Source organism: Ctenopharyngodon idella, chromosome 10 (assembly GCF_019924925.1).
Source record: "Ctenopharyngodon idella isolate HZGC_01 chromosome 10, HZGC01, whole genome shotgun sequence".
Taxonomy (NCBI): Eukaryota; Metazoa; Chordata; class Actinopteri; order Cypriniformes; family Xenocyprididae; genus Ctenopharyngodon; species Ctenopharyngodon idella.
Window position 1 is genome coordinate 13,374,837 of NC_067229.1, and position 25,707 is coordinate 13,400,543.

A 25,707-nucleotide genomic window follows, 5' to 3' on the forward strand; every position below is an offset into this window, starting at 1 on the left:
TACTACTACTACTACTACGAGTAGTAGTAGTAGACTTTTACTACGAGTAGTAGTAGTAGTAGTAGTACTAATAATAATAAATAACATTTTACAAACATAAATTTTTATACGTTATCATCTCTGTCGTTCATGTCTCTTATTTTGAAAAGTCTTGCAAACGATATTTGCGTCATTAGTATGGAGGGGTCCACAGCGGACGGCGTGTCAGCGCCTTTACCTGGACGATGTGCTTTTTATGTAGTAAAAAAGAAACGATACTGCAAGATGATTGTTGGAAGTAGGAAAACCTTCTGCGGGGAACATGCAAATGCTGTATGTTAATGAAAATACGTTATAATGTCCATGTTATCCTGTTCTGAATGGACGCGCTTCTACTTACTCTGTCCCCATTAATACTAGTTGATCAAGTTAGTAACTGTTTGCATAAACTTTTATGTCTTTTTCATACAGGGCGAAGAGAGTGAGAGAAAACGAATTCCTTGTCCTTTGGACCCTAAACAGTAAGACTTTAACTCTTCTTAAAAGTTTGGAGAGGTTTCTGTAGTCGGAAGTATGAAAGTGGAGTAGTTCTGTCCAAACTGAATCAAAGAAATCATTCCAGAGCTTCAGATTGATGCATAAAGAAATATTACAGCTGGATCGAAGTTGAATAAATCATTTAAAATCATGTGTAAAATATTTAATATGAATATTGACAAATCTAGAAGTGAATGAATGAATTATGACTGGTGTAAAACTGATTTTTAGCTCCATCTTTGTCACCACAGTCAGAAAATGTTAGTGTTATTTTATATATATATATATATATATATATATATATATATATATATATATATATATAATGTAATTTTTTAACATGATATTATGTTTTCATTAATATATGTGTTGACATAAATGACGGCTATGAAACCTAAAAGAGTGTATTGTAAAAATTAATCTCTATATCCTTCTGTATGCATATAGTAGTAATGTTGCTTAAAAGGTTTAAATAGCAGGTAGAGTTTTGTCCCATGTCTTACGGTAGATGTAGAACTTTTTATGTTATATTCAAAAACCACCTCTCCTGTTTTAAACAGCACTGTATTTGAAGATAATTTGGCTAAACACCTGAAGAAATGTAATTCCAAGGAAAAACCAAAACCTGTACGTATGAATAACTCACCCTCCTCTTATCTCTCAAGAGTACATTATTTTTCTTTGTTTCTTGAATTTCATAGCACAGTTCTTGTGCTAATGACTGCTATGTTTGATTTGTATTAGATTTATTATGTGAAGGACATCAATGCTGGATGTGAAAGTGAAGACGAAACCATAGAAGAGGTGATCATACTGTCTATGAGTTGCGTATATCTATATTTAATGGCTTTAAAGAAGATATGTGCTTAATACTGATGTGTTAATGTAGATTTCCATTGCTGATCGATCCAAAGAGGAATTGGATGAGTTGATTGTGAAACTCAAAACTGCATTACAAGGTAAGCAGCTGTCATTTGGGTTTTTATCACATGACTATTAAATCTGTTTGTTACACATTAATTAGATCCCAGAAGACATTATGAACAAATATGGTAAAATAAAAATTGGTGGCTTTGATGTTGGAGGGTTTAATGTAATTTTATTGTGAGAGATTGCAATCTGTTTTCCTCAGGACTAAATACCAAACTCGTTGAAAAAACACTCTCACATTCTGCTCTACATGAGCCTCTAAATGATCCAAAGAATGGAGATTCTGCTTTTAAACACCTCAAACAACAGGTAAAGCATTCCAGAACTGCCAAACTATACATACTCTATATCAGGGGTGGGCACCTTCAGTCCTGGAGGGCCACTGTACTGCAGCGTTTTGTTCCAACCCTGATAAAAACCTCACCTGCCGCTAGCTTTCTAGGCTGCGCTTAACTCCACTTTTAGACATACATTTGCAAACTTCCCTAAGCGCTTTCCCTTGGGGGAATTGCCGCTGCCATTTTGAAGTGCGTTCAACTTCGTCAAGTGGACGAGGGAAGTATATTTGGACAGACCCTCGACCCCTCGATTTTGAGTCTACTCAATATGTACACTTCAGGCAGACTCATAGACCACAGTGCAACACGACTGTGATGTCACAGCAGATTGTGCTTAATATATGTGTATGATATTGGAGTTATTTTGACATTTGACTGTTTTTTACACATATACATACATATAGCCTAGCTTATAGTATTATCATTTTCGTGATTGTGTAATTTTTGTGTAATTTTTTTTATTTTTTCTCCAACAGCCTAAGCATACATACAGGCCTATAGAATAGTGTGTAAAACAAATTCATAAGGAAAAAAACTGCAAATAATAAATCAGCTCCATTGTGGATTCCAAGCGATCAAGGGCTTAGGGGTTCCAGTAGTGGGCATTCATGCAACGTAAGCAATGACATACATCTGAGTGAACAAGATGGAGGGAACGGCATAAAAAATGGACTTATGCTTTTGGAATTATCATAAATATTTCCTAGTTAAAAATTGGACATGAACACCTTCTCAAGTTGTATTTACCACTGGGGAAGCTTGGGGATAATTTTGATACCCAAGTTTCCCAATAAACCGGCAAGAATAGACCTGGTGTCCTCCGTGATTCTTGTTCTTTCTGACAACAAAGCACTTTAATAGATGAGCTAGACGAGCTTGTAATCACGACTTCAGAAGTGGGAAGTAGGACATTTCCGATAGCACATGAATGCAGCATTAAACGCAGCCCTAGTAATCCTGAAGACGTTGATTAGCTTGTTCCGGTGTGTTTGATTAGATGTTGGAGCTAAACTCTGCAAGACAGTGGTCCTTCAGGACAAAAGTCGCCCATCCTTGCTCTATATAAATGGTCTTTATTTTTAATCAGTGTTCATAATATTTGATTTCACAGGCCTCGATTCTTGGAAACATGGAGGGTTTGGAACTGCTCAGCCCAAACAGATGCTACATAGAGTTTGGGGCAGGGAAGGGAAAATTGTCCCATTGGATTCACATTGCTCTTAAAGCAGCTGAAAATGTCCATTTTTTACTTGTGGAAAGGTCCAGTACTCGCTTTAAGGTGTGGTATCCTTTGCATGAAGCTATCCTTTCCTCAAATACAGAAAAACAATATTGTTCTTTCTGCTCGAAAGTGAGGTTAAATTTGAATTTGATGTGTTTTTAAGGTAGATGGCAAGCACAAAAATGCAGATTTGACTTTTGATAGGCTTCAGGTTGATATTCAGCACCTTGATTTACGTGAGTAAGCTTCTAAAACTGGTCCTTATGGTGTTAATACACTAATAATATAAATTGTTTCACTTTTTTTAATTTGATCTTCTAATAAATAATATTTCCTCCGTGTTCCTTTCAGGCAAAGTTCCTCTCCTGAAAGAAAAAGGACTTCCTGTTATTGGTGTTGGGAAGCACCTCTGTGGTGCAGCAACTGGTAGACTAGAATTCAGTAAACTTCATAAACGTCATCATGGTATCAGTACTGCAAGATTGATGTAGTGTCAACTTATCTCCACAGATCTGGCCCTTCGGTGTTTATTTGAGCACAACTGCATTGACAAAGATGATGACCCTCCAAAAAAGCGTGTAAAACTTAATCAGACAGAGGGTGCTGGTGATGATATGAAGCCCGTTCCCTCAACTGAAGACAGGGAAACTGGTGAAGAGCTCATAGTGTCAGGGCTGGCCATCGCTCTTTGCTGTCACCACCGTTGTGACTGGAGACACTACGTGGGAAAAGAGTTCTTCAGGCAGAAAGGTCTTGGACCAGAAGAGTTTGCTGCTTTTCAGCGCATGTCGAGCTGGGCCACTTGCGGGATGAGAAAATTCAGCTCCAAGATAACAGAAAAAACAATTGAACTTAAAACAGATGAAGAGGAGGAACATGAGATGAGCGAGGAAGCTATGCCAGATACCTTCAACGGGTGAGTTTTCTGCTGAGTTTTCTCAATAAGTATTATGTTAAGGTCACGATTTCATTTGTAAACGTTTCTTCCTGCAGTTTGATGTCAGTTGAAGATCGCGAACAGATCGGGCGGCTTTGTAAGCATCTGATTGACCACGGAAGAGTGTATTACCTCCAGCAAAAAGGCTTTGAAACCAGTCTGAGATACTACACAAGCAGAGATGTGTCATTGGAGAATGTGTTACTAACTGCCATTCCCACAGCCATTCAGAATAGAGATGAATCTAAACAACCTTCTTAAGACAAACCAACAAAAGTGCAGGACACATATGCTTCATTTTATTTGATCAATGTTTATGGATTTTAGTTCATTTATTTTAGTTCATCCACAAACATTAATTATGACATACTAGCAGGAAGAAGCAACTCCAACAAATGACAAACAACAAAACATTTAAAAGAAAGAAGTGCTCTTCACAGGACTTGGCGGGACAAAACTTGACACGATGGACCGGAAGATCAGGCCAAAAGGCAGATGAGCAGACAGAAGCCAGCATGCAAGTCACAAAGACGATGCTGTCTCAGACACGCCGTCCACCGTCACATTTAGCACTGACATGAAAGTTTGGGATCCTGCAATAGACATTTAACACAAAGGTTGGTCATTAAGATGCTCTAAAGGCTTTAATTCCAGTTCTGTTTTATTTATGTAAAGTTTTATAATAAAGTTCTGCTACAAGTTTTGCACACAATACATATTGAGTATGGCATAACCTCTTTTCCGGGCTTCTTGGATGTAGTAGTGCATAAACTCGCGACCAAACATCTCCCTGTCATTTTCTTCCTCGTCTACATCCTCTTTTAAATCAGGAAGCGTCACATCATATGTCAAAGGATTGTCTCGGAAATTCACAAACCTACAGAATGAGCATGTTAAGCTTAATAATCATAATAATTAGCAAAATACGCAAGTATGCTGACACGAATGCTTTGCCAATGTGTTTCAACTCAGTCCTCAAAGAATTTGCATACTTGTGTGATGTTCTGGGCGTTAGTCGTTCCTATAGAATCACTGTTTTGCTTTCATGAAGCTTTTTAGTGGTCACCAATAACGTTCTACAAATTAAACAAAATACTTGTGCTTACCTGAGGTTACTCATCCCCTCCATAAGCGGAGGAATGTCTCTTAGTTTATTTTTGCTCAGAACTAGTGTGTCCAGGCTTTGCATGCGACTGATATTGTCTGGCAGGTACTCTAGTTCATTTCTCGGGAGCCACAGGGTGTGAAGTTTCTCCATTCTAGATTAAAAAATGACATAAAGGTCATCAGATCCTTTACAAAGTCTTGATTTTATTAGTCAATGACAGACAAAATAGTATTTTACCTGTGAATATCATCTGGCAAACTCTCCAACCTGTTGCTGCCCATGTCTAGCCACTCGAGAGAAGGAAGGTTGACCACACAATCTGGAATGGTGGTGAATTGATTCATAGAGAGGTCCAAATGATACAGCTTCTTTAGATTGCTAAGCTAAGAAAATTCAGATTAAAGTAAATACAGGTGATGGGCATATATAGGGATATATAGACAATATGCGGTGTATCAGTGTTATTAATACCTGAGTGGGCAGCTCATCCAGATCTTGATTCATTGCAAGTTCCAGTTTCTCCAGATTTTCACAACAACCAAGTTCTTCTGGTACATTGCTCACTCTGTTATAGCTCAACAACAGCTCTCTTAACCGAGTTAGTTTGCCTGTTAGTTATAAGAGCATATCTGAGAGTTACTTTGACTCAAGAAATTCATCAAAGTTTGTATAGGTTCCACCCATTTTTTTTACTAACCAATCTCTTTGGGAATCTCTGTGACTGAATTACGAGACAAGTCCAAGACTATGAGACTCTCAAAGCTTGAGATGAACCGTGGGATTCTTTGAAGTCCTATTCTGTGTAACTGCCATTCTTGAATCTGGGAGAGTTGGACCAGGGCTGGAGGAAGAGTCTGCAGAAAGGGTCAAGGTGCCAAAAGTGAGAACCAAACACTCAATCCATTTTTTTTTTTTTTCATTGAAGACATTAGACTGATATAGCCTATCAGTAAATATTTATGGTTCTTGGACAATTAAAAGTTTTAACACTTTCAGAATCTTTGCTCTAAGTCAGTGGAGTCCAATCCTGCTCCTGGAGGGCCATTATCCTCTTAGAGTTTATGCTGCATTCCAGACAGCTTGGAATTTGGATTTTTCCCTCCACCTACTTGGAAATAATGTCTGGAAAGCCACTCGAAGTCGGACATTCGACCTCTGAACCTGGGGCAGATCGATGAATCCTGACGTCAACAAGATGTGTCACTGTCATTTGTCAGATATGTCCAGGCAGGCATGTTGGAGCAGGTTGAAGCTAAACTCTGCAGGGGCTTGGCCCTCCAGAAGCAGGAGCCAAAAGTCCTGTCCCAAATAACACACTTAATCTTGAAATATTGGATGATAATAATCCTGAAGACTTTAGCTCCAACCTTAATTAAACACCTGGACCAACTAGTTAATGTCTTCAGGATTACTTGAAACCTCCAAGCAGGTGTGTTGGATCAGATTGAAGGTAACCTCTGCAGTAATGTGGCCCTCCAGGAGCAAGATATGACACCCCTGCCGAGAGTGCAAGTCCTTTGACCACCCCTTTGGAACAAGACCTTTGTGGACATTCCTCTCTAGATAACAGCGTTGTTTACTGACTGACTTCTAATATGAAAGTGAGCTCAAACTCACAAAGTACAAATCACAAGGAGCCTTACCTTCCACTCCTCCTTTTCAATCCGCAGGATGACACGTCCTTCCTCGGTCACAACTTTTTCCTTTAGCTTGGCCAAAGTGATACGATCCTCCCAGGCACCTGTTAACCTACGCAAAAGATCCTGAACTTTTAAAAAACATTCTAAATACTAATTTAATGGGGATGACAGTTTTGGGATAGACAAAAGCACAGTCTGTGAAGTAGTTCTCAACTTTTTGCTTCAGGACCAAGATTTTACATTGGACATCAAGTGTCGACATCGACCCAACACAGTACCAAACCCGAAAATCACATTTAATGTATGGTCTTTTTTTTTTTTTTTTTTACATTCTTTTTTTTACATTGCATAGTTTAACTTCTGGTGTTTGAGGATGAGGTCCTGTCATGCACCTTTCCATGTTGCCAACTTGCCATCTGTCTTGGCACTGAGTAGCTTCTACCAAGTAACAAGTGAATCATGGGGTTCAGTTAGACACTTGACCTTTGATGATTTAAAGTACTTTGTTATTCATGATTTTATGGTTATTATTTGCATTTAGAGACCTGCAACCCTTTTTTAGGTCATGACCCACCCACTAATTAAGAACCATTATGATTCCCATGGGATACCTGACAGTAGTGCACGTACCTACCCACTGCTTTCCTGTCTCTCTGCTCGCTCTCCTTCTTCAGTTCATCTTTGCTTTTCTTTATCCTGGTTTCCCACAGAGCCTTGATGGAGTTTACTGTCCCACAGCACACCGTGACCCCCGTCATGATAATACAGAGCCCCAAATATCACCTCACACGCACATTGTGCTAGGGCAGCAGATAAGCCATTTTACCGGCCAGGAAAAGTGTATGCACTGCAAAACTATAAACATTAGGGTTTGATATGATAGGACACATTTGAATTAGTACTGTGGATATCATAAGCTGTGACTGACATAAAAGCAACTGTGAGAAAGTAAAGGTGTAGTATGCATTAGCTTACCACTCTCATTGGGTCATATTGTCCTTCCTAGATACCATGTTTGTACCAAGTTAGCGCCCATTTGATATGCAGAATTTTAGTCACCAATGCTGCACCAATAGTATAATTCCTCTGACAATTCCAATAAGTGTGATCTGTGTTGAAAGAATTGACTTTGAAGTAATTATCCCTCAGTGTTTGTCATTGGTCTTCCCTCTTGAAGCGTAACTCCGGCCAGTGTCTATATTTAACCAGAGACAACACTGGGAATAGTGTGGTCACATGTTAAAGTTGGCACAAGAGCAGCTGTCCGCTTTCACATACTTTACCGTACCAGAATAGAGCAACATTAACCTGATTAAAGTATCGCTCTTAGGTCTATATTTGAAAATTCTGGTCACCGCTCTATTAGAGCGTTTTTAATGTTATAGCTGAATTGTTTTATGTTCCAGAATATATTATCCAGCTCACCATAAATATGAAATATTCATCCTGTTTTTTTTTTTGTGTGGTTTTTTTTTTCAGATTCATTTTCAGTTCAGTCAAACACACTGTTTTGCAAGAATTTGACAACAAATTGCACCTTTTCTATACTATTTTTAATAGCAGAGAAAGTATAAAAAAACCAATGGCAAACCAATAGCTACTGTATGTTTATACATTATTTTTTAATATATTCAACATATTAGTAGATACAATGGCAGATAGTATTAGCAATATAAGACAATAAATATTGGCAGAAATAATAAAAAATTTTTATTATTATTATTTTAAATGAACAATAATTTGACATTACTAAAATCAGTGAAATTAATGAGTAAAAACTCATCTGATCTGTAATATGTACATTTGGGGTCAGTAAGATTTTTGTTTTAAAAAAATAATAATACTTTTATTCAACCCGGATGTATTAAATTGATGAAAGTGACCGTAAAAGCATTTATAATTAAAAAACATTTCTATTCCAAATAAATGTTCTTTTGAACTTTCAAAGAATCCTGAAACAAATGTATTATGGTTTCCACAAAAATATTAAGCAGCACTGTTTTCGACATTGATAATAAGTGTTTCTTGAGCACCGAATCAGCATAGGCCTATCAGAATGATTTTTGAAGGGTCATGTGACACTGAAGACTGGAGTAATGATGCTGAAAATTCAGCACAAATCGATTAATCGCGATTAATCACATCTAACATAAAAGTTTGTAAATATAGATGCGATTAATCGATTTGACAGCACTAATATAAACATATATAAAATTGTACTTAAGTGACATTTGACCAATTACGCAAGCCTACTCTTTATACACTGCAAACAAGAGGCAAACCGCAAATAGGGATCTGTTTTTATAGATATATTCAGTGAATGTGTCTGCAGTGGGACTCCAGACGGCTCTGCTGGAGCAGTTCACCACCGAGTCCTTCAGCTGCCCGATGGCCACAAAACAGACCAGCTTATATCGCTCATACAGCAGCTTCTTTACAGCCGTTTTAATGCAGTCAGACAGTTCCTTGGAGATGACCGCGCATGTGCCGCTGTACTCCACAGTCTCAAGTCTTTCATCAACAATGCGTTTGATTATTTCACGTGCTCGGTCAGTGGAGAAGCGTCTTTCTGGGATGGTCTGGTAGTGGATGAGCTGCTCGTCTCTGTCTGATGGTAACTTTTGGTCTCTCGGTTCCTTCTTCATCGTCCAGGTTGAGCTGCGTCTCCTCTGGATGGGGATCAGTGATGACTGAGGGTTTTCCTTAGATGTTTTCCTTCTGAGGGTGCTTTTGCTTTTCTCCTGGAGTCCCTTCCACTGTTTCTCCTCTTTCTTGTGTAATATATAAAAATGTTGTTATTTTCATTTGTCATATGAAAAGGCACACAATATACAGTATATATTTATTAAAAATCAACTTATATGCTTTTTATTTATGTATTTATTTGATCGAAAATACTAAATTTTATTACAATTTAAATTAGCCGTTTTTATATTTGAATATATTTTAAAGTGTAATTTATCCATGTGACGGCAAAGCTGAATTTTCAGCATCATTACTCCAGTCTTCAGTGTCACATGATCTTTCAGAAATCATTCTAATATGATGATTTGCTGCTCAAGAAACATTTCTTATTATTATTCATTTTGAAACTGTGACACGTTTATTTTGTAAAAAAAAAAAAAAAAAAAAACAAACTTTCTAACATTATAAATGTCTTTACTTCCACTTTTAAATAATTTAATGCATCGTTGCTGAATAATAGTATTATTTTCCTTATAAAAACCCAAACATGCATATTACAGAATAAATAAGTTTTTTTTAGTTTAATTGATTTTAAAGACCAGTTTATACTAATTCTGCCAATATTTATGGTCTCATTTTGCTAATGCTGTCTTCTAATGTATCTACTTGATTTATTGTTTAAAATCAACTAATTCCGATTAAATCAAGGTTTGCAGACTATTAATTAATTTGCACCAAACTAATTTTAAGTTACATTTATCATAGTAAACCTAGAATACAATTAATCTGGTTACATTAAACTAATATTTAAGACATCTAAGAAAATCTTTCAGATATGTATACATCTTACCTGCATGTTGTTTCTGTAACAGATGCTCATCTAAAACTCTTTTTAGTTTGTGCTGAAGGGATGGAGGCGTTGGGTTTTAAACTGAACAGAGAATGAGACACAGGCTCCGCCTCCTACTGATACACTGTTTGACTTGTCTAAGGATCATAAATCCTACAAGATTTACCAGCTGTGCTCATTCCAGCTCCTGGAGTTCACTATGTATGAGATGGAATAATAACTGGGTATAAACTGTATTATCATTTAAATCTACAGTCTGCAAAGTTTCTCAAATGTATAATTTATTAACATTTTCCTTCGAAATTCACACTTACACAACAATCTCTTAAGGATCTCCCATTATTCATGAGTGGCAGAACATTATGCTCCAACAAGAATAGTCACACCAGAGAAGATGAGAGGACGTGTCAGTACAGATTCCCCACAGTTAGTTTGATTATAGTTTGAATCACATATACTTTCATTGTCCTTTAAAAACAATGACTGGAAAGAAAAGCAGCACTGAAAAAACATGAACCAAGAACATGTCCTAGTCATAATTTATTCCAAAAAAGAAAAGAAAAAAGAAATTATATTTTGCATAAAGAAAAGTCCATTTTTAGGAATAGTAATATTTTAAAATTACACAATAATAATTCTAGAAATATAATTTCTTTTTCATTTGATTTTGGTTACATTTTCATGAGATTATTATTTTTTTAAAGATGTTACCCACTAACAAATATCACTAATGCTCATCGCTGATTTTTAAAAACCCTTGTGCAACACCATTGGAGACTTTACAGTATGTAGAAAGTTCATTTACAAAAAAAGGTCATGGGTACGTTTTCATATTGCTACATTAAATTCATATTCTCTAACATTCAACAATTCACAATACGTTCTGGTAGATGTAACATCTTTTGTCTGTAAGGCAACAAGAGGAGAGAATCACAACAACAAAACAACAGTTAGCTATTAGCTTCATGACACTGCTGAAATGTTCTTTATGTGCAACAGTCATGATGGAGACCAATGGCTCAAACAGCTCAGTGCCCAGTAACGAAAAATCTTTAGTGTCGGGATATGGAGTCACATGCCTAGATGTGCTTGGAGAAAGTGTGCTTTCTATTTTAGATCCAGGACCATGGAGGCGGGGTTTTCCAGGTATGATCTCCATAGGTTGGAGAAACGACACATGGTGGCTCCGTCGATGATTCGGTGGTCAGCGGACCAGCTCACGTTCATGATGTGTGCTTTCACTACCTCGCCCTTGTGGTTGAACCGGGGCAGCACCTGTGAATGCAAAAAGAACATGTCATTTTAAAATCGGGCTCTGTTCTAAAACCTAGTCTTGGTGTCTTCTGCCTACTAAAGCTGCATATTGAACTAGAACCTCATAAGTGATTGATCTGGAACGCTCTATATAGGCAGCAACTACAAGTCATATTGCAGGTAATACAAGTTGCACTGTTTACAATTGATTTCAACTTAGTTTAACGTTAGCATGTTGCTAAGCTAACTGCGCAATACTGTAGTAGACAGTAAAATACATACACATATATATTGTGTAAAATCAACTAGGTTGAACTACTTTTATTAAGCTTTTTCTATACTGAGTGAATAAAATTGTCATATTGGCTTTGTTGGCCATTTTGGATTTTTTAAACTGACCATGTTGCAATGCATTATGGGATTGGCCAAGCATACATGTGATTCTGCCACAGCCATTGGCCAAAAATTATGCATATCTACACGGCAACATCTGCTTGTGTCGCCTACATAAGGAGCCAAGGTAATTTAGGTAATTCCTAAATTAGTTTTTTTCCTCAAAATTGGACTTTATCACTTGCAATTGCGATTTTATATCTCACAATTGTGAGAAAAGAAGTCAAAATTGTGAGATAACTCGCAATTTTGAGTTTATATCTCACAATACTGACCTGGTTTCACAGACAGGGGCTTCGATTAAGCCATGATTAGGCCTTAGTTCAATTAGGACGTTTAAGTATCTTTTATAAACTTGCCTTAGAAAAAAGATTACTGGTGTGCATCTTGAGACAAAACAATGACGCTGACATATTTTAAGACAAGTCAGTGCAAGTTGCATTCAGTTATAACAGCTCAAACATGCATTTTAGTCTAGGACTAGCTTAAGCCTTGTCTGTGAAACCGGGGGTATAAGTTGCAATTGCGAGTTTATATCTCGCAATTCTGAGGGAAAAAAAGAAAAGAAAAAAAGATGTAAACTCGCAATTGCGAGAAAAAGATATAAAAAGTCACAATTATCATCAATTTTTTTTACTGTGAGGTGGAAACAAGCTTCCATAGTAGACAGTGTATAATACGAAATAATAATAATAAAGTTCTGTTACAAAACAATTTCAAATGAATCCAATGACAAATCCCAATTTTTCAAATGTCAACAAAGCACAAAAAGACATTATAATGCTAGTATGAAAAGTGCATACTTAAGGATGTAGCAGATTAATATGCCAGTATTGGAACATACTACATTATCGTAAATTTTTTATTGTATCGTTATTGCTAACAATGGATACTTCGCAAAGTTTTCCAAAGTATTATGCGTTGATATGCACTAATCCTAATCTCGCAAACTACATAGGCTGAATTGTATGTAAATTGGAATTTTAGCATGAAACTTTACACACCTGGATCTTCCCAAGAGCACCAATAGCAACCTCTGGTGGTAATATGACTGGCTTTGTGTAGGTTCCTCCAATCTGTCAGGAAGCAACGGAAATCAACATCAAAGTTAATGTTTATGTCATTTCCATGTGTAGCTATGTAATTAGCACTGAATAAAGAAGCAAGCCACGGTCTTCCTCAACCCTCAACTTACAGATCCAATGTTTGAGAGCGTGAACGTTCCCCCCGTGAGGTCAACAGTCCCCAACTGTCCCGATGTTCCCAATGTCTGCAGGCGGTTGAGCTCCACTGCGATTTCGAAGACACTGAGCATCTGTACGTTCTTCACGTTGGGTACCAAAAGACCTTGATTAGTGTCCATCGCCAGTCCGATGTTATGAGCAGCCTGGAGGAGAAAGACCAGTGGTCAATGATCTACCTCAATTTAATCCAAAATGTCATTATTTAGATGGAATCATTACCTTATAGGTAATATTTGTGCAGTTTTCATCCAAAGACGAGTTAAGAATGGGAAAATGGAGGAGACCGAGAGACGCTGCCTGTTGATGACGAAAATACCGATATCAACACCAGGTTTGATTGGAGGTTGTTTTTCCTCACAAAAATCGCTTTCATACCTTAATGAAGAACGGCATGTAGCTAAGCTTCACTCCTCGTGATTCAGCCAGGCCTTTCAGCTCGGAGCGCAACCGGACCAACTGGCTCAGATCCACTTCGTCTTTGTAACCGAAGTGAGGGATTTTTAGGGCTGCTGACATTGTCTTAACCATCGCCTTCTGAAAGCCTTCGTAAAAAAAAAAAAAAAAATGTTAAATATTTCAGCAAATGTTTTAATTTACGAATCAAAACAGGCAAGCAAACAAACCTTTTATGGGTTCAGTACGGTCTTTGCCTGTAAATACAGGTTTAGGGATCACAGGAGTAGGTATACTAGGTGGAGTCGTCTTCTCCCTGGGTTTAACAGCTGGAGTTGAAGGTGCTACAGACGCAGGAGGGGGAGGACAAATCTCCTGGAAGGGTGCTGGGGGTAAGATGGCCCCCGTCTGTCTGGCTATGAAGTTCAGAATGTCTTCTTTGAGAATGCGCCCATCTTTTCCAGTGCCGACGACTTCGCTTAGTTTGATCTGTGAGGATTTTGAGACAGAAATCCTTTATTTTGCTACAGAGAAACCCCCTATTTGTGGCCATAGCAACAACACTAATTTCTCCAACTATGTGACGCTGACAGGCTAGCCATTTTTCTAGCTACATCTCATGACCTTGATTTATTGGGTTACTGCACTGCCTAGCAACTTCCCATCCTGTGCAAGAGTTTATGACCCTTGATGACAAAGGCTAAAGTCAACCCCCCACCGATGCTGACGCCATGCTGTGTTTGATTTCTGCATGTACCCATGACTTACTGCTAACATCCTAATTGCAAATATAGTTTAAATCACTCCATAAATCTTCAGGTAAAATTGATTATTCAGTGACAAATAATCTAGGGCAGGACTTTTATACCTCAGAGTTTGATTTATTTACTTAAATACATAATGCATTAAATGCATTTACTGTTTTATATTAAATATAATTTATAATTTATTAATATATATATATATATGTGACGAGAGAGGACCAAGCATGGGACATTTATGATTTTGTTGTTAATTAGGTTTATATGCAGCATATATCCTTCATGATGTTGTATGTTTATTTTTGTCATTAATGTTACGTTGAACCACCTCCTCCTTCCCTTAACTATAGAGCTGGGGTGCGTTTCCTAAAAGCATCGTTAGCCAACTAACATCGCAAGTTCCGTCGTTACTAACATTGTTCAATGATTTGGTGTTTCCCGAAACCATAGTTCAAATGAATATTCGCAAACTGCATCGCAAACTTGTGTGGTTGGAACGACAGCTCTCAAGCTGTGGTTAGAAGCTTAGTTTATTATAGACATGTGGACTTAATAAATCATTATCTTGAGCAAAATAAGCAAGCTGACATTAAGTACAATGTATATCTTTTATATTGAATACATACAAATGTCATTTACATATTTTAGCTTGTCAAGAGATTTAAAGCACCATTTTTGAAGAGTGCGCATGTGCGTACGTGCTCTGATACTTAAGAACGAGCCTATGATTGAATCTGGAAATAAAGCACTGAGAAAAATGAGAATTAGTCCTCAGATGCCATGTCCGTAAATTATAGCAAAAAAATCTATGATTAATTCGATCTCAAATGGATTAATTTAAAGAAGTTATTACTCACCACCTGCGTGACATTCACCAACGTGGCTGAACGACAGGTTTATGACAATATGGTTTCGGGAAACATTCGTGACTAGCTCGTTGATTTCTTCAACGCGTCGTACTATGGTAGTGAAGCAGCGAGTTATGTCGTTGTACGGAAAACGCACCCCTGCACGATTCTGGATAAATTGAGAATCACATTTTTTGTTTTGTTTTGTTTCAAATAGAGATCACGATTCTGAACAGACAACTAAACAAAATAACATGTAATTTATTTCATTGTTGGAGTCTGTTTAAATTTATTTATTTTTTATTTTAATTAATCATTTTACAAAATTGCTTTGAATGAATGATTCAATGACTCACTCATAAAGACTTCACTTGTTTCATTACTGGAAGAATCCGCATTTTTGAACAAATCTCTTGAATGAACAATTCAATGACAAATACATTTTTTTTAACAGTCACTTTTTGCCACCTAGTGGCGTAACGATGTAATGATACAGTCGTTATTTGAAGCACCAAGTTACTTTCAAAAGGTGATTTGCTCTATTTTGATCGCTACCGTAGACATCAGTGTTTATACCTGATTCTGAACTATAAACTTTTATCCAAGTACTTCTGTGATAACATTAATATTTGTAACAGAAATAACCAAACTGTGATGTTGAAAAGACTGTTTGTAAAGCGTTTTCATACCTATACATGACAACTGCTTTCTCTGATTCAGGGACAGCATGAACAGATTTGAATGATCTGGTGTGATTTTGTCAAAGGTTTAATAGACACAGGCAAATCGTTATCGTGATCACGTGGGTGTTTGAATCCAGATTATGATATATATATATATACACACACACACACAGTTTTAAACTTTAAAAAACTTGAATAAACAATGAATAAAATGTTGCCTTGACTAAAATAAATAAGCTACAAGCTTAAAAGCACATAACAAAATTACTAAAACTTATTAATTCCATATACTAAAATTATGATTAAGATAATAATGAATATTTAAAGATAAAAACTACATATAAAGATAAAAGCTATATAAATTATAATATATATATATATTATATACATATACATATATATATATATATTTATATATACACACACACTCTACAGCTGTGGTTTAGGTGCAAGAGAAATCCAAAACGTACATTATTCTCCATGGCTAAACGTCTGACGGCAGGGGTGGCCTGAGTCTTGTGACCTTTGATCTCCTGGTGTGTGTGTTCCTCTTGGGACATGGCTGGCGTCTCCACCACATCCTCCTGAGGACCTTCCACTGCAAACGCAGATGAAAAGCTCAATAACTCAATACTAAAAGTCATGCACTTATAAAATACCGTCAACACTTACCCTGACCAGCGTCTGTTTCAATGTCAACGAGAGGTTTGCCTACAAGGGCAATGGAATCGACATCATAGTAGAGTTTTCGAATTATTCCATCATAACGGCTGGTGATCGTGACGGACGCTTTGTCACTCTGGACTTCACAGATGCTGTCGAACTGAGAGACTTTGTCACCCTCTTTTACATACCTGATGATGACAGATGGATAATAGCGACCTCTTCTGGTAGATATTTGTATGTTCAAAAAACAAAAAACAAATAAAACTTACCATTCTTTAACAGTGACCTCCATAATTCCCTCCCCAATATCCGAGAGCTTGAACGACAAAATTGGCCTCGCTGCAACTGCAATAAGCAGCATAAAGTGATTATGAATATATTTTACTAATTCGGAAGCCAGAGAAGTTCATTACAAACGTTAAAACTCACCATAGCTAGTGCGAAAGAACCGATGCTGTTGTCCAGCAATGAGGGAATATGAGTGGGGTTGGTATACAAGGCAAGCTGCCTGGACCTTCGAGCAGCAGTGCTTGTGCAGGCGTGAAGAGACCTGAAATACACGACAGAACAAAAACAGTCAGTTTTTCAGTGTTTGTGACATTTAAACTCAGTGGTGCTGCATGACCTAAATTATGCCATGCTAAAAAGGAAAAGAATAATAAAATAAATAAATAAAAACCAGAAAGCCTAAATGTTTAAACCCACTGCTTAAAATTATTATTATTATATTTTTTCTGTGATTATCTCATGAAAAGGCTGCATGTGACCCATTACAATAATCAAATTCCAAATTGCCTCTTCTGCTCACCAATGCTGCATTTATTTGATCAAAAATACAGTAAAAACAGCAAAATTGTAAAATATTATTACAATTTCAAATAACTGTTTTCTATTGGAATATATTTTAAAATGTATACCTGTGATTTTTGATTAAATAAATGTAGCCTTGGTGAGTAAAACTTTTTTCAAAAGTATTAAAAAATCTCTGATTTATTTCAAACTTTTGACCAGTAGTGTGAGTGTGTATGTATATAATTATTAATTTATTACTTAAATTATTTAATACATATTAATAATATATTATAATATTAGACATATTATAAAGAGACAATAAATATATTAATAAGAGACTTCTTTCACAAAAAAAAATTTTTTTTTTAAATATCTGATTTATTCCAAACTTTTGACCAGTAGTGTGTATATAATCATACACACTCTACACATATAATTTAATACATATTAAAAAATACTATTTATGAATAAATGCTTCATGTTTACATTTAATTAAATGTAAACATTTACAGATTGGTAACTATCCACACACATGCATGTCCAGTTCTTCTGCTTCAGCTGTTAATAGCTGCAGGCTGCTAGTTCGGACCCTTTAGTTTTGTTCTCGCTTACAGACGCTGATTTACACCTAAACAGCATCTAAATATCATCTGTTGATTTTAAAAGTCATTGCAATTGGAAGATGCGTGAAAGATGAAAGGTAAAAACATACCAGGCGTCTCATAAAAGCGAATGGAGCCCGCACAGTGATGACGGCTGCCATGTTTCCCCACCGATTTGGTGTAATCGGAAATGGCGTCACACTCACGCCCCGCTCCACTGCCCAATCAGAGAGCTTTTTGGCCAAGGGCAAATATTTCAGAGAATATTTATAATAAAAAGAAAAACTTTGAATAGAACAATTAAAAGAAAGAAAGAAAGAAAGAAAGAAAGAAAGATTCCGTGCCATGTACTAAAAGTTTATTTTATTTCAGATGACCCACAAAATATACTAAGCAGTTTTAATTCTGCATATTAAAATATATTTTTTCATATCTGTTTAAATGAAACATACATATTATGATACCTCTAAAATGTGTCAGTTAAATCAGGGGTTTTCCAAAGCATTTTGATGACAAAATGACTATCGGCTCATCCATCAGTTCTCGGTTGTTCGTTACGAATCGGACATTTTCCAAAGAGACGGTTCTCAGTTCAATGAGTCAATTAGTTCACTCGAAAACCGCTAAGTCATGTTTGAATGAACCGAGCGGTGTAGTGAACCGATTCATACAATTCACTGAAATGTTCACATTCAATAGAACGATTCATCCACGAATCGGACATCGCTCATCTGCGCATGCCCAAAGCTCGTCCACCATAGCAGTGTGACTGGCAAGACTAGTTGCCAGAGTGTGATTGTATTGCCAGGAAATTGGCTGAATTCTAATTTGTGGGCAAGTCGAGTCATTCTTTATTTATTTAAATCAACTCAACTGCGCGTTAAGTTTATTTCTTGTTTCAGTCCTGAAGGACTGTTCTCTTGTTCCACAGCTTTTGTTGAGAAGTTCGCGTTTATCGCGGCATTGTTTGTGTTCATTTGCCGGTTTATATTAACTTCATACAGTGTGAAAGTCGCGTTCAGTCTCTTGTTTATTCCCGTACGCGCGTCGCTTATCACGCGCACTTTGATACATCGTAACAATTTTTCGGTTTTTTCGAAAATGGCCGCAACTACGTTCGAAATGGACGGAAGTGTAATGGAAGGGGTGAGTATTCATTTTCGAGTCTTTTTGTTTAATATCTCCCATTAAAGTTTCAACATTTAATAAGTTAAAATGGCATCGCAAGAACTAAATGTAGTAGTTGTCGCTTATTATTTAAAAAAACAAATTTTCAATGTTTCTCTTTAAAGGGGGGACAGATTTTAAGGGTGTCTGCGGCGCTGAGTTGCATCCAAGGGGCGTCAATCAAAATAAATAAAATTCGAGCGGGTAGAAGCACACCAGGTTTGAGGTACTAAAAATTTTGTTTTAAACACATTATATATTTATTTCTATGTGGCTTTATGTAAATTTAAATCGTTGTTTTTTATGTGTTTAACATGCTCACTATGCTCCCCCCCTTTCCTTTCAACAGTGAATCATGAAACAAAGCAAAGTTGGTTGTTGAAGTCCAGTTACTTAATTTACACTTTCCGTTTGAAGTCAACTATATAGATATGTGACTGTTCATTAAGTAAAGTTGTTTTATACCGTTGTTTATCCCACAAAAATGCTGTTAAATACTTTTAACATGAATTTTTAATGGGGCCCTTTGTTAGTTGGCACAGAAGCACATGGCTACTTTCCATGTAATCCTTCACATTTATCCCTTTAAAAGGTCTGGATTCTTACCAGGGCTCTTTAATAACCCTTCTTTTTCTTTGTTGTGTAAATGTTTTGGCTGTTTGTAAATATGAATATGAAGATGCAGCTTATAAAAAGTTATTTAATCTCAAAATGTGAGGTCTAATTTTCTGTTGATAAATGGAGCAATTCTGATTATTTTGGTCGAAATGACTAGATTTCGAACTGCACGCACTTAGTTTTCTCTTCAATTGTTATCCCTACATCCCCCCTCCCTGTTCAACGTCACCAGGCCTCAGCATCTGTCAGGTCTCGAACTGGTGAGAGACTTGTGCAACGGCAATCTGGAGGGAGCCACAGTGGGGTCCTCAGAAATTACGCTCACTCCTGGGAAAATTAAGGGTGGGAATCACATCGCCGACACTCAGACGGCCGGGTAAGGAATGTTTTTAGTCTTTTACTGTAAATTCATGACATCTTTAAATGCCTCATGTCCCCTCGACCATGAAATTACACAAATTTGTGACACCATGATAAAGCATTTTTGGCCCTAAAGGCTGTTTACACCAAGGACGATAACGAAAAATACGCTTAGAATCACTTTCACAATGATTTTTTCCAGCTGATACGATAAAATGATAAAAACATTGACAGCCAATCAGATTCCATCCTGCTTTTAAAGAGCTCAAGCTTTTAAAGACACAAACTCAGCATGTGCTTATAATAAACAGAACAATATCATGCATTGGTGTGAATGCTCATGTAGTTATCGCTCTTGGTGTGAACGGGTCTTAAGTCTACTTTTGTTGTCTGTCATGTAGAAGCGTGGGACTGCTGATGCAGATATCCCTACCGTGTGCCGTGTTTGCTCAGGGTCCGTCCGAGCTGTGCCTGAAGGGTGGAACCAATGCTGAGATGGCACCTCAGATCGACTACACAATGAAGGTACGTGTAGATGTATATTTGCACAATGGGCAGGACCGGACTGGACGTCCTTCTAATTCTGTTCACTTCATCACAATAATGTTCCAATCTCTCCTAGGTCTTCAAACCAATTGTGGAGAGATTCGGAGTTCAGTTTGACTGCGATTTAAGAATGAGGTATTTGGGCGTAACTTTGGTTTAGTTTGATATGATTGTAATTGTTAAAGTTGAAACACATTCAAACTATTTTTCTTTGAAAACAGAGGATACTATCCTAAGGGAGGTGGTGAGGTGGTGCTCAAGGTGAACCCTGTGAAGGAACTGAGTCCCATCAACATGACAGAAAGAGGAAACATCACCAAGATCTATGGAAGGGCCTTTGTAGCTGGAGTACTGCCCTTCAAGGTATTAACAAGATTAACTATTTTTTTTTTTCGGTTAGCTTAACTACTCTATTTTTTATTTTTTATTTTCACGCTGATTGAACATGGGAAAAATATCAACCACCACATTTAAAAAAAAAAAAAAAAAAAAAAAAAAAAAGATGGCTTAACTACATAACATTGAAGCCATAACTTATTTTTTTTACTTAGATTTGAATTGTTTTGCCACTTTATTTGCGATTCTTTTTTTCGTAACTTTTTAACCACAACACGCTTCGCTTTGTTTGTTTGTTTTTCGCTACATATGCATTATTTAACGATGTAACTAGCATTGGAAAAAAACACAACATAGATTTTTTTTTTTTTTTTTTTTTTTTTTTTTTTTTGTAACTAGCATTGGAAAAAGCTCTTTAACCACAATGGGTTTTTTTTATTTTTTATTTTTTATTTATTTATTTATTTTATTTTTTAATTTTTTTGCTGAACTTTAAGTTTTTTTTTTTTTTTATAACTTGCATTTGGAGGACAAAAAAAAAAACGTAACAACAACAAAACATGCTTTTTTTGTTTTGTTTACTTATTATCAAAAGAAATGTAAATTATCTCACTAATCTAGGATTAAGTTCATAAGGGACCTTGAAAAAAGTATGTAAACCACAACATGCTTTGTTTTTTACCTTTTTAATCAGCATTGTTTGGAAAAAGTGACATTGGTGTTTATGAAACTATTTATTTTCCAACTGCTCTTAACTTCACAATGAACTTTGATTGTTCTTAATGTTCAGTTGGCGAAGGACATGTCCACAGCAGCAGTTCGCACTATCAGGAAAGAAATTAAAGACCTGTATATCAACATTCAGTCTCTGCAAGAGAAAGACAAGGCCTGTGGAAACGGCAATGGGATCATGTGAGTACATCAGATCTCAGACGACCCTCCGCAATTGTTTTGGGGTTTCGTTTGACTAATGTCTGTATATTTTCTGTCTCCTGGCAGAATAATTGCAGAATCATCCACCGGCTGCATATTTGCAGGGTCATCTCTTGGCAAAAAAGGTAAGGGTTGTCTGGCTGCCCAGTCCTGAAGAATTAGTTCAGTATTGTAGTTTTGGCACTAGAGGGCGATACGTCACAAAGGAAAGCTTGTTCATTTCTGCTTTGAGTTTTAGTTTGGACAAGACAATATGTTCCAATATGTTCCTGTACCGTTAATTGGATGATACATTCTTAAACTTGATAATATGAATTGAAAATTTGATTGTGTTGTTCATATTCCCTCTGTTTGTCCCCAGGTGTGTATGCTGACAAAGTTGGCATTGAGGCTGCAGAAATGTTGCTAAGGAACATCAGACATAATGGTTGCGTGGACGAGTTCTTGCAAGACCAGGTCAGACACACAAACACTCGACTGTTTCAGAGCGACATAACAAATACATGCTCGTCTGGAGAGTAATTATATGTATCTTTTTACAGCTTATTATTTTCATGGCCTTGGCGAATGGCACATCCAGAATGCGAACGGGACCAGTAACACTCCACACGCAAACGGCAATCCACGTCGCTGAGCAGCTCACGAATGTAAGTTCAGACATGAACGCACACCACAAGGGGCTTTCGCACCAGCCAACAGGACGGTCCCCCAAAAAAGAAATCATCCCCTACGGCCATTTTCCTGGTTGCATTTGCACCAGCGGTAGCTAAAGTGGCGTAAGCCGGCCGACAGCGACTTCATTTAAGTGCAGCATTCAACAACTAGAGGACACTGTGACCAGTTGAGTAGTGCCTAGGCTTCGAGGTCCGTCCATCTATTGCTGTTTTCCATGTTCATGGATGTTTACACGGCTTTTTAAATGTGGCGGTTGCCGGCGTTTCATATGGCATGCGTTTGACCAATCAATGTACACTTGCGTCACTTGTAGTTCCTACTGTGCTGTGTTAGACCCTACTCTGAAGTAGGAGCTAATTTATTCCCCACAAAAGGCGTTCCTATAGCTAAAATCATTCCCAGTTCCTGCAGTATGCCAAACAGCCAAAAAGCAGGTACTTCCACCAATAGTTATAGGAACTTTGAAAATGTTCCTCTGGTGTGGAAGCCCATATAGGCACATTTGTTTAAAAAAAAAACAACTAGTGGACTACAATTATTACAGTCAATTACAACTTTCTTTCTTTTACAGGCGAAATTTGTTATACGCAAAGCAGAGGATGAGCATGGCAACAACGACACCTACATAATCGAGTGCCAGGGAGTGGGTGCAACCAATCCTAGCTTGTAAACGCACAGATCCGTCATCCTTGGCTTGTCCCCAGCCAAGATAAGGAGGACTTGTAGCAGAAACACACTACTACTGTAACCGACTGGATGACGCAAAGATAACATCATTATCTTTACGTTCTTCACGATTAACGATTAGCTTTCTTGCGCTGACCACCACGTCAGTCCATATTTGTCCCTTACGACTGTTGTGTCCCCCTCCAAAACTTTTGTTGTTACTCAGGGTATTGCCTTACACTGTAATGAAATGTCACCTTCGCAATATTCGCCCAATCCTGTCGCATCAGTCAAATTTGTTTTTCGCACGCTAACACAAGCCTTAAAGTTTCATTAAACCCTTTCAATACTGCGGTCTGCTGTTAACGATAACTATAGCCTAACCAATTTGCATGGACGTAGAAAATACATGTATGTCACTGGTAAATTTAGTGCACTGTGTGTACGTGGAGGAAAAGTTTTCCATCCAAGTTTTTGGTTCCATGTAGCTGCTTTGTTTTTTTTTTTTTTGTTTTGTTTTTTTTTGTATTTGTTATTTAAGTCATTGTGTTGGTAAAAAAACAAATTTTCGAAATTCCATTGCCATCTTATTATATTTTCATTGAAGTTATTAGACTTTATTGCTTTAATTTTGATTCTGAAAATGTTTCATTCTTGGTTTGTTATTTATAAGATGGAATTTCAGAATTTTTTTTTTTTATGCATTTATTTTTGCTTTTTTTGGCTACTTTAGGTGACCATGTTTTTTTGTTATTTGCATTAAATAACTTTTGGGGGTTTTTTTTTTTGGGGTTTTTTTTTTTTTTTTTGAGGAGAAAAATACAATAAAATGTTTGATAGACACAATATTCTATTTTGATTGTGTGGTTTTTAAAAAAAAAAAAAAAAAAAAACATTCATTTACCCATATTTAATCTATTTATTAAGTGTATTTGCTCTTTTAAAAGTGCACTGTTTTAATGTAATTCAGGCATTGGCTACCTTTCGCAGTCTTAAAGAGCACTTGGGGCATTTAAAGCTGTTTATATGGTACATATAAAGGGCTACTGAACAACTTATCTAAGTGAAAGCACTTGTCGGCTTATAGGGCAAATCTTCACATTTAGCTCACCCTAGAGACAACCTACAAGTGTTAGTTGTTGCCGGTCCAACTGGAGTCTCTTCCCTCGGCTCTTTTGTGCTCCAGGCCGGAACAATTACTGCCGGCAGATGCCAGGACAATAGGGGGAGCAGAAGAGAATAGGGGAAGCCATGTGATGATGCGTGAATATGCATAGAGCCCTTGGGTCTGGAAAGGGCACGGCTACATTGTTAAAACGAGAAGCCTCCCTGTGGGGGGCGGTGGGTGTGGCTTCTGAACCGCATTCAGTGGGTTGTCAGTCTGATCATTGGCTGTCCAGTGCATCTGTTGCTGTGGGGAGTAATTAAACACTGGCAAAGCAGAAAAGAAAATCGTTGCATATGGGCTTGGAGGATCAAACAAATTAATGAATTTTAAAACTTGATATATATATATTTTTTTTTTAAATGTTCATTTTTTTTAATTGAGATTTTGATATTAATTTTAAAGTTTGGATGGTTTAATTGATTAAAAAAAAAAAAGGTAAAATTAATAATTACTAATAAAATGAAGCTACTGACAAAAATTGCTATAAGGAAAATCTTTGCATATGGTCTGGATGATCAAACAAACTTATTAAAAACTTAATTTATAATATAGTAATATACAAAAAGTACATTACTTACAAATTGTAAACAAAAATTGTAGTTTGTGACGTAATCCATTAGAGTACACAATTAAGGTAAAATAATCTGACTACTTTTTGATTACTTTTAGATTACTTTTGACCTTGCTTATATCTAGAATAATCTTGTACCCTATTAATATAAAAATACAAAGAAAAAGAAAATATATTCCATTGTTTGTAATCAACAACATGAAGTACATTAAATATTATATTACATCAGGGTTCCCAGACTGTGTGATGGAACTGCAGGGGGTTTGTGAGTTGATAAAAAGCTATTAAGTAATTAAAACATACAAATGTAAAATGAATATAGCATATATATATATATATATATATATATAATATACATACAGTGGGTACAGAAAGTATTCAGACCCCCTTAAATTTTTTACTCTTTGTTATATTGCAGCCATTTGCTAAAATCATTTAAGTTCATTTTTTTTCCTCATTAATGTACACACAGCACCCCATAATGACAGAAAAACACAGAATTGTTGACAACATTTTTGCAGATTTATTAAAAAAGAAAAACTGAAATATCACATGGTCCTAAGTATTCAGACCCTTTGCTCAGTATTTAGTAGAAGCACCCTTTTGATCTAATACAGCCATGAGTCTTTTTGGGAAAGATGCAACAAGTTTTTCACACCTGGATTTGGGGATCCTCTGCCATTCCTCCTTGCAGATCCTCTCCAGTTCTGTCAGGTTGGATGGTAAACGTTGGTGGACAGCCATTTTTAGGTCTCTCCAGAGATGCTCAATTGGGTTTGAGTCAGGGCTCTGGCTGGGCCATTCA

The 25,707-nt window shown here is 36.7% G+C and overlaps 5 protein-coding genes across 7 annotated transcripts; 2 read left to right on the plus strand and 3 right to left on the minus strand.

The window, feature by feature from the left end:
* The first annotated feature begins 15 nt into the window (after positions 1 to 15).
* On the plus strand, positions 16 to 4,657 carry trmt13 (tRNA methyltransferase 13 homolog). Its single transcript, XM_051908768.1, has 11 exons — positions 16 to 312; positions 451 to 500; positions 1,077 to 1,143; positions 1,261 to 1,320; positions 1,406 to 1,475; positions 1,649 to 1,755; positions 2,896 to 3,063; positions 3,170 to 3,242; positions 3,358 to 3,432; positions 3,517 to 3,922; positions 4,000 to 4,657. The coding sequence occupies exons 1-11, from the start codon at positions 130 to 132 to the stop codon at positions 4,202 to 4,204; spliced, it is 1,464 nt and encodes a 487-aa protein (XP_051764728.1). The 5' UTR covers positions 16 to 129; the 3' UTR covers positions 4,205 to 4,657.
* Positions 4,237 to 7,878, minus strand: lrrc39 (leucine rich repeat containing 39). Of its 3 annotated transcripts, none has more exons than XM_051908772.1 (9): positions 7,667 to 7,878; positions 7,322 to 7,538; positions 6,695 to 6,800; positions 5,749 to 5,905; positions 5,523 to 5,659; positions 5,289 to 5,434; positions 5,050 to 5,202; positions 4,678 to 4,820; positions 4,237 to 4,536 (listed from the first exon to the last, which is right to left on the minus strand). In XM_051908772.1, exons 2-9 carry the CDS (start codon positions 7,447 to 7,449, stop codon positions 4,466 to 4,468), a joined length of 1,041 nt encoding a protein of 346 aa, XP_051764732.1. In that variant the 5' UTR covers positions 7,450 to 7,538; positions 7,667 to 7,878; the 3' UTR covers positions 4,237 to 4,465. The 3 variants fall into 3 exon arrangements, with proteins under 3 accessions (XP_051764732.1, XP_051764731.1, XP_051764730.1); XM_051908771.1 differs by having other exon boundaries at positions 7,322 to 7,491; positions 7,667 to 7,877; XM_051908770.1 differs by having other exon boundaries at positions 7,322 to 7,546; positions 7,667 to 7,877.
* A 463-nt stretch (positions 7,879 to 8,341) lies between these two features.
* LOC127520545 (dynein light chain Tctex-type 5-A) lies at positions 8,342 to 10,390 on the minus strand. The gene is made up of 2 exons (XM_051908773.1): positions 10,227 to 10,390; positions 8,342 to 9,462 (listed from the first exon to the last, which is right to left on the minus strand). The coding sequence occupies exons 1-2, from the start codon at positions 10,254 to 10,256 to the stop codon at positions 8,941 to 8,943; spliced, it is 552 nt and encodes a 183-aa protein (XP_051764733.1). The 5' UTR covers positions 10,257 to 10,390; the 3' UTR covers positions 8,342 to 8,940.
* A 100-nt stretch (positions 10,391 to 10,490) lies between these two features.
* Positions 10,491 to 18,095, minus strand: dbt (dihydrolipoamide branched chain transacylase E2). The gene is made up of 11 exons (XM_051908767.1): positions 17,973 to 18,095; positions 16,898 to 17,018; positions 16,738 to 16,813; positions 16,475 to 16,656; positions 16,273 to 16,400; positions 13,741 to 13,999; positions 13,493 to 13,659; positions 13,337 to 13,414; positions 13,069 to 13,260; positions 12,878 to 12,949; positions 10,491 to 11,501 (listed from the first exon to the last, which is right to left on the minus strand). Exons 1-11 carry the CDS (start codon positions 18,021 to 18,023, stop codon positions 11,334 to 11,336), a joined length of 1,494 nt encoding a protein of 497 aa, XP_051764727.1. The 5' UTR covers positions 18,024 to 18,095; the 3' UTR covers positions 10,491 to 11,333.
* A 499-nt stretch (positions 18,096 to 18,594) lies between these two features.
* rtca (RNA 3'-terminal phosphate cyclase) lies at positions 18,595 to 24,009 on the plus strand. Its single transcript, XM_051910721.1, has 11 exons — positions 18,595 to 19,008; positions 19,155 to 19,255; positions 19,880 to 20,023; positions 20,409 to 20,532; positions 20,630 to 20,688; positions 20,775 to 20,916; positions 21,680 to 21,801; positions 21,889 to 21,947; positions 22,184 to 22,278; positions 22,365 to 22,469; positions 23,069 to 24,009. Exons 1-11 carry the CDS (start codon positions 18,964 to 18,966, stop codon positions 23,165 to 23,167), a joined length of 1,095 nt encoding a protein of 364 aa, XP_051766681.1. The 5' UTR covers positions 18,595 to 18,963; the 3' UTR covers positions 23,168 to 24,009.
* The last annotated feature ends 1,698 nt before the right edge of the window (positions 24,010 to 25,707 follow it).

Coding starts and splice junctions, on each gene's coding strand:
- trmt13 (XM_051908768.1), top strand. CDS start 130: ATGTCTCTTATTTTGAAAAGTCTTGCAAACGATATTTGCGTCATTAGT. Junction 1,321..1,405: donor AAGACGAAACCATAGAAGAG/GTGATCATACTG, acceptor GTGTTAATGTAG/ATTTCCATTGCTGATCGATC. Junction 1,756..2,895: donor TTAAACACCTCAAACAACAG/GTAAAGCATTCC, acceptor TTGATTTCACAG/GCCTCGATTCTTGGAAACAT.
- lrrc39 (XM_051908772.1), bottom strand. CDS start 7,449: ATGACGGGGGTCACGGTGTGCTGTGGGACAGTAAACTCCATCAAGGCT. Junction 5,906..6,694: donor TTGAAAAGGAGGAGTGGAAG/GTAAGGCTCCTT, acceptor CCCTTTCTGCAG/ACTCTTCCTCCAGCCCTGGT. Junction 5,203..5,288: donor TTGCCAGATGATATTCACAG/GTAAAATACTAT, acceptor TTTTTAATCTAG/AATGGAGAAACTTCACACCC.
- LOC127520545 (XM_051908773.1), bottom strand. CDS start 10,256: ATGAGCATCTGTTACAGAAACAACATGCAG. Junction 9,463..10,226: donor GTTACAGAAACAACATGCAG/GTAAGATGTATA, acceptor ATATTACACAAG/AAAGAGGAGAAACAGTGGAA.
- dbt (XM_051908767.1), bottom strand. CDS start 18,023: ATGGCAGCCGTCATCACTGTGCGGGCTCCATTCGCTTTTATGAGACGC. Junction 17,019..17,972: donor TCGCTTTTATGAGACGCCTG/GTATGTTTTTAC, acceptor CGTGTATTTCAG/GTCTCTTCACGCCTGCACAA. Junction 13,415..13,492: donor ACATGCCGTTCTTCATTAAG/GTATGAAAGCGA, acceptor CGTCATCAACAG/GCAGCGTCTCTCGGTCTCCT.
- rtca (XM_051910721.1), top strand. CDS start 18,964: ATGGCCGCAACTACGTTCGAAATGGACGGAAGTGTAATGGAAGGG. Junction 19,009..19,154: donor ACGGAAGTGTAATGGAAGGG/GTGAGTATTCAT, acceptor TTCTCTTTAAAG/GGGGGACAGATTTTAAGGGT. Junction 20,917..21,679: donor CTGGAGTACTGCCCTTCAAG/GTATTAACAAGA, acceptor CTTAATGTTCAG/TTGGCGAAGGACATGTCCAC.